The sequence below is a fragment of the Mesocricetus auratus genome, unplaced genomic scaffold (genome assembly GCF_017639785.1).
Source record: "Mesocricetus auratus isolate SY011 unplaced genomic scaffold, BCM_Maur_2.0 Super-Scaffold_100062, whole genome shotgun sequence".
NCBI lineage: Eukaryota > Metazoa > Chordata > Mammalia > Rodentia > Cricetidae > Mesocricetus > Mesocricetus auratus.
The window spans coordinates 1,350,923-1,363,895 of record NW_024429234.1 but is presented as its reverse complement, the minus strand read 5'-3'; the positions used below and the strand labels follow the sequence as shown (position 1 = coordinate 1,363,895).

The window sequence follows — 12,973 nt, the reverse complement described above, 5'->3', positions numbered from 1 at the left end:
ACTGTCTTCTGAGCATGCCATGGCACCTTCCTAGGCACTGAAGACAGGCCTAGAGAGATTCTACAGGTGTAGCGGGTGGGTGCTTGGAGGGGGCTCTGGAGGCCTTTCTATAAAGCCCTTACTTCCTGCTACTCTCCTGCCCTGTACCTAGCTGGATGAACAGTCATGCGATTATTTCTGGGCCTCACTTCTCAGGCTGTCTATAGAGTAAGGTAACAAGTCAGCTGTACTTATCTTTGTACAGATATACAAAGTGATAAGTTATGTGTATGAACATGCTTAGTAGATGGGGTTGTGCCCCACCCATGTAGGGGAAGTTGGAGAGAGGTTAGTCAAGATATGGTTGATCCTGGTTGTAAGAAATAGAAATCTTACCCCTGTCCTAGGACTAGATTTGCCTTGCCAAAATTTAGTGTGTTCCTTTTCCCTGTCCCAGAAGCTCAGCCTTAGGTTCTCCATGGTAACTTGTGGTGGCTGAAGCATGGGTTGGTTCCTTATACTTTTATCCTTCAGTCAGGCTGTCTAGGTAGGTATGCTGTTGAACATGAGCTGTAGTTTGACGCTTAAACTTTGTATGACAGCAGGAGTAGATGGCAGGGTTGAAGTAGTTCTTACATGGAGTCACATAGACTTGACTGTAAACATACTTCTAATGCCCTCTTAGAGCCCCTCCCCTTCCCATCGGAAGCTCAGGTCTTGGTGTTTGCTGGTAACAGGTGGGCTCATGCTAGTTCTCCTCTCAGGCAGTGCAGTATGATAACCACTACACCAACACCAAATACTGCTTGTGCCAGATGCTGCGGGAACAGCTGGAGTCTCCCCAGGGAAGGTTGCTTCATGCGGCGCAGTCTTCCCAGGAAATTTGGTAAGAGTACAATGGTCTATCCATCTATTCTTGCAGACTTGACCTTGATCCCTAGGCTTATTTTGCTGAAGGACCGGAGCACAGCTTTTGGATGTATATGTATAGGAGTGGGGTGGTAGTATAGTTTTTGCTTTATAGAAGGGGGTACTTTCACAGTTTTGAAACCTTCGGTTCTTTGACTGATCTTAGCAGCAGTTTTGGTCACTAGGGTACTGTTAGAATGGAGGAATGCAGAAGATAGGCCTGAGAATTCCTGAGGAAGGTGTTTTTCTATTAGTGGGCCTTTTGCTTGACAGGCTAACAAAACCAAGTAGTCAAGAGAGATGGGACTTTAGAATGGAGCTTTCGACAAATGCCTATATCCATTATACTGGACAGAGAAGCTACCTCTTGGTCCTTCTGATCTAGTACAGCTTTAGATCAGGTGATTAACATATGGAGATCCTTGGCAACTTAGCCTTACCCCAACTCTTTCAGCTTACTGTCACTTATGCTTGGGTCCTCTGTCTTAAAGGTCTTTTCTCCTCATGTTGGCTGTCTGTACTCTCCTTCCTCCAAGGCTTTCTGAATCATACTTGCCTTCAGAGACCCATGTGCATGGGTTTCTTCTAGAGCATAAAGCTCTTTCAGAAGCCTTTCTCCATCATTGACTTGTGCTTCGGATTCTGCTGCATCCCATACAGGCCAAGCAGCTGGCTCAGACAAGGTCCATAGTAGCCTTGGGCAGTAAGGAATCAATTCGTCCTCAGGATTTTGTCTTTTCTTCCCATGGACCCTCATGAGGATAGTACTATATATATCCCAGTTGTTGAGTCGGTATAGGTCAGCTCTGCCATCGCTGGCTGGTTGGGATGACCATCTATGTGGTCATTCTTGGAAGAAAACTGAGAATTGTGGGGGATAACCTCTGGAACCTTTTCTCCCCAGCCCAACCTCCCTCCAGTGGTCAAACTCATTCTCTATTTTCCACTCTAGGAAGATGCTAGCTAGCATGTGTAGGAAGCACCTTCTGATGGTCAGACTCTGGTAGAGTTTTGATACATGCGATGCAGGAGATTTGTGTGTGTGTGTGTGTGTGTGTGTGTGTGTGTGTGTGTGGTTGTGTAATGGGCTTCTGCAGTACCTTGGATGCTGTTTCACTAAGGTTTCTATCCTGCTTCACCTCTTTCTTCATAGTGAAGCCTTTGGTCTTGGTGCCTTCTATGAAGAGACCACTCGTGAGCTAGATGCCCGGCGAGCTGACCTCTTGGCTAAGACTCCAGAGGCAGTTGAGAAGCCAGCTGAAGATACCTCTGGCATCATTAAGATGGCTATCAAGTTTGACCGGTAGGTTTCTAGTGTACTCCAGGGCCAGTTGCCTAGGGGGTTGGTTAGGTGGCTGTTACATGTGAATAATGTCAAGTTTAAGAACTTCAGGTCTCCTTAGTGTGGATACTTGTTCCAAGTCTTCAGCTTCCCAAGAAGGTGCTTTTTGTTACTGCTTTTTGTTTTGTTTTTGAGACAGGATCTCTCTACATAGCTCTGGCTATCCTGAAATTCATTCTGTAGACCAGGCTGGCCTTGAACTCCCAGAGATCCACTTGCCTCTGTCTCCAGAGTTCTGAGATAAGTAGCGATGGCATGTGCCACCTATAGGTGACGAGGGAGGTCAATGCAATATGGAAATAAATATATGTTTGCCAGAGAAAGAACTTACAAGCTGGAAAAATCAGAAGCATGGCAGTCTTCCAAGAGAAAGTGCTTTTGCTTTTTCTTTCCTTTTATCCTCACCTGTTCCCGTACCCCTGGCCACGCCCCCTTCGGGCTCACCCCTACATCTAGGCTTACTTTTTTTCCCCCCAAGACAGGATTTCTCTGTGTAGCTTTGGCTGTTCTGGAACTTACTATTTATACCAAACTGTCCTTGAACTCACAGAGATCTGCCTGCCTCTGCCTCCTGAGTACTGGGATTATATGTGTGCACCACTATGTTTAGATTTTCCTTACTGTATTATTTAAGACAGGGTCTCATTTATCCCAGATTAACCTTGAACTTACTATGTAGCTGTTGATGACCTTGAACTCCTGATCCTTTTGCCCCCCCCCCCAAGAGAAGGTGTTTTCAGGGAAGATAGTCCCTGAAATCCCAGGCAGCATTAGTGGGAGCATATTTTTCTAGGACAGAGAGAACTGAACTCCAATTTTTTTTTCCTGACACACACATTTCCTTTCACAACTTGGGACAGGGAGATGGGTCTTCTGTTCCTGGGTCTGTGCTTTTCCCCTGGGGCTCCTCAATGATTTTAGGAACGTTGACTTTCCTTGACTCTGTACTCCTGCCTACTCACCGGCCAGTGGTGACCTCTCTAGGCAGAAGTAGCCTTAGTCTGATTCTTGTCTTACATTTGACTCAGCTTTGAATGGTTCCCTCATTCTTGTCCTCTGCCATCTGGGTCTGAGCCTTCGCTCTCTCTCCATACCCAGACCAGGAGCCAGTCTTACCTGGCAAGGGCTTGAAGTGGGGTTAAGAGGACAGCTGGTGGACAGTCATACGCCAGAGGGAGTTCCCAGTGGAAGACAGAATATGTCCCTTTCACACTGTCACAGACTGACTCTGAAGCCAGAGTTTATTGTGTCTGTAGCAGAGCAGATAACCCTGACACTCGCCAGCTGGATTTATAGTGGGCACTAAGCTGGAGCTCTTAGCCCCATTTTATAGCCACCTCCATTCCTACCTCCACCCATTCCCTCAGATCTTATCTTGAAAGGCAAAATGAACTTTCTTTCCTGGCTGCTGAGGGCTGTTTTCCAGGCTGCAGCTCAGAGAACTGGGAGTTCTCACATATGCACTCATTACTCTAAGCATGCAGAAGCCCATCTTCTCTTTAGATAAAAACCTAGGTTGCAGCTGCTGGTAGAACAGGAAGGAGGTGGGTACAAAAGCCTTGGGGCAGCAGCCTGATATTTCAGTTTCTCCAGTTCCTGTAGCACCTATCAGTGGCTCATTGGTGGCTCTTGCTAAGGGATAGACTAGAAATGGTGAATGGGCCTTAACTATTTCTCCTTCTTTCCCTAGGAGAGCATATCCACCCCAAATTACCCCCAAGATGTGCTTGCTGGAATGGTGTCGGAGAGAGAAGTTGCCACAGCCTGTGTATGAAACAGTGAGTTTTTCTTGCTGTTGTCTGTCTGGCATCCAACCACAGTGCTTCCTACACTGGTATCATCACCCAGTACACTCACAGCTTATACTCTCAGCTCTTAGCATCTGAACTTGATTTCATTGGTGTGCCTAAGTTGCTAGTAGTAGGAATAATTACTGATAGCACTTTACCCTGACCCTTAGGCTTATTGTCCAATTCTGGCAGATTTATCCTTGGGTTGGGCTTCAGTCCATGGGGCACAGAATTATGCCCACACGTATGGCCCCTGGGGTGAAAACCTTGAGATAGACTTGTTTCACTTCCTTTGGTTCCTGTGGCTGCTCTGTCTTTCCTACTGACCTTCTGGCCCCCAGGTTTACACTTTCTACCAGAGTGACATTTGGAAAACAAATCTAATCTCTATCTCTTTTGTTTAGGTTACTAGCTCCCTAGAATACAAGACCCCAAGTACCCTGCTGTTTGATCTCTTCCACTCAGTTTTCTACTCTAGCCACATCCCCTGATCCCTCTGCCAGATGTGCCTGTTTGCCCCCACCCTTGTCCCTTCTCAGTCCTCTGCCATCTGGTGAACTCCTTTCTCCTGGGAACTGGCCCACATAGAAGTCAGTAGGCAGAGGCTCCATAGTCAGATAAGTCTAATGGTCCTTTGTTTAGTTCAGTGACAGAACTTGACACACTTGATATCATTGCCAATTTGCATAACTGCCTTTTCCGCCTGAAAGATGCAGCAGGTACTTTCACATGGGCGGAGCATGTGATCAGGCAGCCTTCATTTGACATACGTTAGAAGTACTTCCCTCTCATTTGTGTGTTCTTCGTGTGACAAGGCAGGTGGGCAATCTACTCTCTTTCCTTTGCTCTCTCTGCACCAGGTTCAACGACCCATAGATCGAATGTTCTGCTCTGTTGTCACTGTTGCAGAGCAAAAGTACCAGTCCACGCTGTGGTAAGTCTCATCAGATGGTGTGGGATCCAAGTCTACTTCTGGTTTAGGAGAGTTGGGTGTATCATTTTGAGGACACTGGATGATGAGCACCAGTGTTATCAGAATCTCTTCAAAGGATGAGACTCAGGATTTCAAGGCTGTAGTGCTATTGTTTACTTGTTTCATCAATCTTTGCTTCATTTACCCAGGGACAAGTCTAAGAAACTGGCAGAACAAACTGCAGCCATTGTCTGTCTGCGGAGCCAGGGCCTCCCTGAGGGTCGATTGGGTGAGGAGAGCCCCTCCTTGAACAAACGCAAGCGAGAAGCTCCTGACCAAGATCCTGGGGGCATCTGAGTTCAGGAGTCAGCACTACCTGGGGAGATCTGCAAGAAGCCGTTTGTAGCCCTGGGAAGCAGTGAAGAGAATCTCCAGGAAGGCTGCTGACTACTCTCCCTGCCCTTGTCACCAGTGTGGGGTCTGATGTGATGGTGGTTACGGGTGCTGAGGCCTAAACCAGATGTTATTGGACAGTCTGCTGGCCCTTGCCATGAAGAAGTTAGAAGTCTTGGCCCAGGCCATCAGTCTGAAACAAGTGCCAAGGAATGTCCAGCCGTGATACTATATCCTCTCATAGGTCTGAATGTCTAAGCCAAGTTCCCAGTGACCTGAATGTTTCTTTGAAAACAGGTTTTCAGGCCGCACCTCTAACTTAACATTGGTACTGTGCAATAAAGACAGCCTGATGGCTAACTGCTCAGCCTTGGTCTACATCCTGGCATAATTATTCTACTTCTACCCTCTGTGCAGAGCTGGAGAGCCCCAAAGCATTCCTCCTGCATGTAGGGGATGAGTGGACCTTTGGGGTCCACTGGATTGTAGTGAAAGCAGGAAAGGACCAAGAAAAGCATTTTAATGGTGGGAAACCTGAGGTATAAATCATCAGTTGACTTTCCTGCTGAGAGGTTCTGTGTGATCTCAGGAAAAACAAGGGTATCTGACACCCTAGTAAAGGGCCAACCTAGTTAAGGGGATGCAGGTAAGGGCCCCAGAGTTTCCTTTATGCCTTACCGCTAATTTGACTCAGACCTGATAAGTGCCTGCTCAGGGCAGGGGGCCACTTGGGGGCTGCTGATGGCAGCAATTTGGCTTTTGTGAAATGCAGCATTCACAGATGACACAGTCACTTTCCCCACCCTAATCTTACTTAAGGTGGAAGGAAGTGGTAGATTCTCTTTAATTTCCTCCTGGCAGTGAGAAACAAACAGCAGCTACCACCACATTTATTGGGGCCCCCCCACTCCCCTCCTGGGAAGGGTGGCCCGACCAAAGGTCTCTGCCCTGCCCCACCCCCGCTTCCTCTGCTGTAAACAGGCTGTGTGACCTTCCTTATGCCAGGCTATTTGGGGGGAGGATTCCCCTCTAGACCAATCCTGTGTTTTCCACAAGTCCTCGGGGACAGCCTCATCACCCTGTGCCAGCCTGCAGCCCCTGGCCCTGTCTGTCTCTGAATCAAAGTTTTTGTGAGTTAGGTTATGCCTTTTTCCATCAACGCCCACATTAGCTCTTCTTTGTTAGATAGTGATACCATACTCCCAGAGGCCTCTCAGAGCCCCTTACGTTTTGACCTTGGGTTACTCACTTCTGGTAATCTGCCCCATTGGGATCAGTTGTCCTCTGCTCATGTGAGCTGGCCTGTGATAGGGTATTATGTGGCCATGTGTTTCTGTTTGCTGGGACACTGCCTTAACTTCTCATCCTAGTACTGTCAGAGTAGAGGACCCCACTAAGGAGGAAGATAGTTTTGGTCTGATCTCAGTCATCAAGATTTAGAAAGTTTGTATCTGAATTTGTCTGTTTCTACTAAACCTATCTTAAAATTCCCCCATTACTTTTCTTCATACTTAAGACTGGGAGTAGGAAGATCAAGGCCCCAAAGGACCACTTCCTCCAAGCATGCTGGGAGAAGATTCTGGTGACAAAAGATCAAATGCAGTCTAAACGGTCCTGGGCAGTGGTATCAAGCCTCTTCTAGCACTAGTGTGGTTTTCCTGGGGAAGCCCCTTCCTTGGCAAGGTCAGATTCATTTTCTCCACTCCAGGAAGCAGAGACAAGGGTAGAGTGCTGCTAAGATTCAGGTTGTTTGTGTTGAGGGGGAGGAGGTGGGAGGAACTCTGAGGAGTCTGGGGAGAGGCTTAAAGGCAGCTGAGGAGGGGTTGGCTAGTATGTGTGGTGATGGGGTTTAGCTGGCAAAGATCCTGGATGAATGTCTTGATCCTCATTCTCAAACAATGTCTTCATTAGCATTAACATGATGTTAGACTCAGTGACCTGCCCACCGTCTGGGACTGACGGAGAGGTCCAGTCAAGCCTGAAGCCATTGTCTTCTAGAATAATTCACTTAAGAGTTCCCAACCCCTTCCTAGGCTAGTAGTAGTATCCATCCATTCATGTCCCTGATTGAAACATTCTTCTTAGCCCATCACATTATGAGGGTCTTTTTTTTTTTAAATAGTATCTTGTACAGTCCAAGGTAGCTTTTAACTTTATTTATTTATATGTATTTATTATTTATTTATCCTTTGTTACTCTGTGTGTGTGGTGGGGGGGGGATGCATCTGAATAGCAGAGGATGGCTTTGTAGAATCATTTGTCTTTATGTGGCTTCCAGGGATCAAACTCAGGTTTTATGGCAAGTGCCATCTTGTTAGCCCTTGTACAGATTTTTCATTTTAGAATTTATTTTTATTTCTGGTGATACTGTGCTGGGGATTGAATCCAGGATGCAGTCTTATAACTGTCTTAGTTAGGGTTTCAATTGCTTTGACAAAACGCCATGGCCAAAAAGCAAACTGGGGGATGAAAGAGTTTGTTAGACTGACACTTCAGCATTGCTGTTCATCACTGAAGGAACTCAGGACAGGAACTCAAACAGGGCAGGATCCTAGAGTCAGGAGCTGATGCAGAGGCCATGGAGGGGTGCTGCTTACTGCCTTGCTTCCCATGGCTTGCTTAGCCCACTTTCTTATAGAACCCAGGACCAGCAGCCCAGGGGTGGCACCACCCACCATGGACTGGACCCTTGCCCATTGATCACTAAATGATAAAACGCCTTACAGCTGTATCTCATGGAGGCATTTCCTCAACTGAGATTCCAACCTCTGATGACTTTAGCTTGTGTCAAGTTGACACACAAACCTCACTGACAATTTTTTTTCAATAGGGTTTTGTTATATAGCCCTGGCTGGCCTGAAACTTCTTATGTAGCCCACACTGGCTTTCAACTTGTGGGGAATCCCTAGTCTAGCAGGAGAAGACAAAGTGATGGCTTGAGTTCTCATTATTCTCTGCTGACTTTATGCTGACTTTAGTAACTAACGTTTTGAGGTTGTGGTTGACTGGTCTTAACCTATCCCTCCAAACTGAAAGCTGCTCAGGGGCAGTCCTTTTCTCTATGGCCAGCATTGGCATGGAGGTAGAGAGCAGGAACAGCCAACTGAGGGTTCAGAGTCGGGGGCATGTTAATAAGGCACAGGGAGGAAGAGTTTCTAAACTCGAAGGTTCCTGGTTTTCTCTAGTATGAAACAAGGGACTGGGCTGGGCTACACTGTACTGTCCCATGGCTCCAAGGCATAGAAGAAGCTTTAGCAGTAGAGTCCCATGGCCAGGCCTGTGGCAACAGATGAAAGAAAAATGTTTCTTTTGACTCAGGAGGAGAAAGGGTCTACAGAGACCCCCCAGTCTCTGTCTGCTCTGAGCTTCTATCTACTATTCTGCCTCTGCCTTCCGAGTGCTGGGATTAAAGGCGTGCGCCACCAGCCTGCCCTTTTTTGTTTTTAAAAATAGTACTCATTTCCTACAATTGATTCTTACCTCTGCTGAGCCTTTATCACTCTATGTTAGAGTCTTAGTTTACCCCAAACCAGAAGCCTTCCATACAACATGACCCCTTTCTGGGTATTCTCAGGTACTCAGTATCGGGGGGGGGGAGATCTATTTATTTATTTAATAAATGAGTAAAGCTACTATCTGTAGCTTCTCTGTGGTCCATTATGAAGTGTTGGAATTGACAGGCCAGGATCTACATTCTGACTCCCTAGTCAAATTTTAAAGATTTACTTATTTTGACTTTATGCACTTGAGTGTTTTGCCTACTTTTATTTATGTGTGCTATATGTGTGCCTTATGCCTGTCAATCCAGAAAAGGGCATCAGATCCTTTGGAAGTTATAGATGGTTGTGAGTCATCATGTCAGTGCTGGGAACAGAATCCAGGTCCAGTGGAAGAACAAATGTTCTTAATCACTGCTTTATCTCTCCAGCTGCCCTGTCTCTACTGTAGCCTAATGGGCTGAGCCCCAGGTTCAGGTGGTCATAACGGGATAAGGGTAGACTGGGTCCACTTTCTCAATCTCAATTGTAAGTGTCTGTTTACAAATGGGGCTGAAGTTGCTCTAAGTTTAATGGGAAGGAGGAAATAAGCTGACCAAAATTTGGGGATTTTTTTTTTTTTTTGGTTTTTACGAGACAGGGTTTCTCTGTATTGTTCTGGAGGCTATCGGTCCAGCCCGGCCTCGAACTCACAGAGATCTGCCTGCCTCTGCCTCCCGAGTGCTGGGATTAAAGGCGTGCGCCACCACCGCCCGGCAAAATTTGGGGATCTTATAGGATAGTAGGATCATGTGAACTATTTGGTACACCTATAGCCTGTCTTAGACAAAAGGTTGCAGAGCTGATGTAGCATTTGTTCTCTTAGTTTCATAGTTTTTAGGTTAGATTCTCTGAAGGCAGGATAGCTTATTGTGCAGTATTTTTCACCCACCTAATATGTTAACTCCATCTGCATTTCTTATTTGTTAGGAGACAGGGTCTTATGTACCACAAGCTGTCCTCAAACTTACTGTGTAATGTAGGATGACCTTGAGCTCCTGATTCTTTGCCTTCACCTGTCAAGTGCTGGGGTTATAGGTAACTGCCACTAAGCCTGATTGCTTTCTGTTCTGCTGCTTTGAATGTCTCCAGTCAAATGTTCCATATAGAATTGACTATGTTAGTCTCCTGATTTAAACCCTGGTATGAATCCCTACTGTCCCCAGGATAAAGTTCAAGCATCACACAGTGACCTTCCAGAATCACCTTTGGCTTCTGCCCACTGTTCCATCTTTGGAACAAACTTTGCTCATCTTTTGTCAGGCTCTCCAGTTCCTGCTAGCCTATGAGACCCTGTAGTTGGGTGTGTGGATGTTGAATGTCTTCAGAGCACCTATCATAGCTCTAATCTCTTCGCACAGTAATTATATATTTGCTATTCCTCCTAACCCTGAAGGGAGATTATCTCTGTATCTCCAGGTCCCGCGTAAGGACGGGGGTGAGGGGTGGGGGGAGGGGGTAGGAGGAAGCCCTGAGCAGGAATGAACCAGTCTAAGATGAATGGCTCACATGCTCAGAACATTCCTTGCTCTTCTGAACCTAGTAAAAGTTGGTCCTCACAAGTATCCCAGGAATCACTGAGATACCGAGATCTTTGCCAGGAGCTTGTCTTCGTCCCATTCTCCCAGGGTCTTTTGTGAGTAGTATGAGATGACCTGGGGTTGGAGGTGTGATTCACTTCCCCAATTCCCTCTCTTAATCGTGCTATAAGTAAACAAGACTGAGTCCCCATACTCCAAGGTACGGAATGGTGCCTTGGACCATCCGAAGTCTCACTGGGGAAGGCAGGCTCTTTGAGGCGGAGCCAAAATTGAAAACGGGTTCTTTTGACAGTGTCACTTCCTATATGTGGTCATTGGCTCCGTGTCACAATACCTCTCAGTTTCGTGGTTGTGTACGGGGACGCAGAAGTCAATGCTCAACTTCCATCAGGGACCAGCCCTGGCCCCTCTGATTTAAGTGAAGCCTAGAATGCACTGTGTTCTCAAGAGAGCAGTATCTGCACCGGCTAGTGGGGACAAAGGCACAGCCATTGAAGCGGGGGAGGGGGGACGGCGCGACGACAGGGGTGGATCTGAATCAACTCTAGACTTGTCTCTCAAGGTTTCTTTCCGCTCCACCTAAATTTACCGAGAAGCTCGAGATTTCGCCATTGAAGTTGGTATGGAAGGGTGCGGGAATGAGTGGTGTATAAGTATATAATTAACCCTGGCGTGGTCTGATGCATCTTCTTTAAACCCAGCCATAAGGAGGAAATACTCGGTGGGGGCAAATACCAGGATACCCATAACCCTAGCGCTCTGCTGCCTCGACGTGAGTTCCGCCCAATGGGGAAAGGGATGGTCTCCAGTTGGCCTACGGTGGGTTCCCAATCTAACTAGACAACGCAATTGGCCCTACACTCAGCTTAGAAATTGCGGAAGAAAGAGACTAACTACAACTCCCAGAGGGAGCGGGCTCTACCGCTCCTTGTGCACGTGACTTCCTCCTTGCAGAGGATTCACGCGATAGGCCGGCGAGGAGGCGGGGCCCATGACTGTGAGCGGAGCCAGCGGCCTATGGGCCGCCCCGTCGGACGGGAGCGCGGCGGGGGGCGGGGCGGGGTTGGGCGCGCTGCAGGGCGCGGGAGCGCGCCGGCGGCGGTGGCGGCAGTGGAGTCGACTGTGGGAGGGGGGGGGCGGGGAACCTTGGTTGAGGCGACCGTGGCTGTTAGGCACCCTCGGCTGGCGGCGGTGGCGGCTCCTGGTGCGGCGGGGCGCTCGGCTTAGCTTTGTAGGTCGGAAAGGAACGTTGGGCTTCGCGGGCCCCGCCCGGAAAGTTTGCAGTGGAGCCGCGACCTCCTGGCCGGCGCGGCCCAGCATGAAGCGGCGCTGAGGAGCCGCCGCGGCCGCCTGAGGAGGAGCCGCAGCACCCGGGGCCACGCCGATGACTACTGCAAACTGTGGCGCCCACGACGAGCTCGACTTCAAACTCGTCTTTGGCGAGGACGGGGCGCCAGCGCCGGTGTCCCATGTCTCGCGGCCTGCAGGTGGGTGCCGGGCCAGCCTGGACTGAGGAGCGAGCGTGCCCTCCCCGCGCTCCCGCCGGCTCGCTTCTCCCCGGGTCCCCCTGGTGCGTGCGTGTGGTGAGTGAAGCCGAATTTAATTTGAGGAGGAGGAGGCGTGTGGTTCGCGGCGACGTGGAAGTGGCTTGGTTGGAAGCGAAGTCGTAGGGAACGCGACTCCGGGAGGCCAGTGCCCGGTGGACGCCCGGAGTTTGGTGGCAGAGGGTTGGGACCAAAGCCCCAAGGTTTCTGGTTGTCGCTCCTGTGCCAGCGTGGTGCTGAGGAAACGTCCCCGTGAAGCAAGCGTAAGCGCGCATAGCTGTTTTTAGGTTGCTCGTGAAATTCTTTATTTGAAAGATGCGTATTCTTGTAGTGTAGGAACCTTTTAAAATTCGTATATTTTCTTAAGTCTACTTTGCTTGCTAGGAGAGCAACACATTTGAGAAACTGTTCAATTTTGCAAATTTATATTCTACACTTAGTTTCAAGTGTACTATAACGGACTTTTCTGAAAACGGTGGTTTTTCTAGAGCAAAGTGTTTCTCCCATTATATATGTAACAACTTAGAAAAGAAGATGTATAAGAGTATCTCTGTTTATTATTTCCAGTATTAGATTTTTAATTAGAATGCTTTTTTTCTTAAAACTCCTAGAATGTTCTAGAAGCCAACTTTTGTTTTAAGAGAAAGCTTTTCTCAGAAGATTTTTAAAGCCGGGCAACCATAATGCTTGCAGGTCAGACCAGTCAGGAAATAGAAACAGGATGATGACTGGGGACTTAACGCTCTCCTGTGACCTGGTTTGGAATAGTGTGGTTGATTAAGTTAAGTTTCCCCATTACATATGTAACAGAACTTAGAAAAGAAGATTTATAAGAGTATCTCTGTTTATTCCAGTATTAGTGAGTTACTTACTGTTGTTCGTATTATATTGAAGTCCAGTAGATTGGTTTCCCAGAGTTACCTTGAAAGAATTTTCTTTTTGTAAGCTGAGTCTCTTAAGTGGTACAATACCTATTTTATTGATTCCTTTTCAGCCTTTATATGTTAGATGCCTTTGCCAATGTAA

At 47.7% G+C, this 12,973-nt stretch overlaps 2 protein-coding genes across 13 annotated transcripts in view; both read left to right on the top strand.

The window, feature by feature from the left end:
* Positions 1–5,693, top strand: part of Dus2 (dihydrouridine synthase 2) — a 44,504-nt gene extending 38,811 nt beyond the window's left edge. For all 8 annotated transcript variants that reach the window (XM_040736553.1, XM_040736554.1, XM_040736560.1 and 5 more), the window contains 5 exons: positions 744–865; positions 2,042–2,191; positions 3,921–4,008; positions 4,881–4,954; positions 5,143–5,693. In XM_040736553.1, the coding sequence (XP_040592487.1) occupies positions 744–865; positions 2,042–2,191; positions 3,921–4,008; positions 4,881–4,954; positions 5,143–5,290 (582 nt within the window). In that variant the 3' untranslated portion in view covers positions 5,291–5,693. The remainder of the gene's footprint in view (positions 1–743; positions 866–2,041; positions 2,192–3,920; positions 4,009–4,880; positions 4,955–5,142) is intronic.
* Positions 5,694–11,547: 5,854 nt separating this feature from the next.
* Nfatc3 (nuclear factor of activated T cells 3) overlaps positions 11,548–12,973 on the top strand; it is a 77,994-nt gene continuing 76,568 nt past the window's right edge. For all 5 annotated transcript variants that reach the window (XR_005873441.1, XM_040736531.1, XM_040736530.1 and 2 more), the window contains exon 1: positions 11,548–11,890. Coding sequence is in view for 4 of the 5 variants with exons in the window: in XM_040736531.1 (XP_040592465.1) it covers positions 11,788–11,890 (103 nt within the window). In the remaining variant the exon portion in view is untranslated. The remainder of the gene's footprint in view (positions 11,891–12,973) is intronic.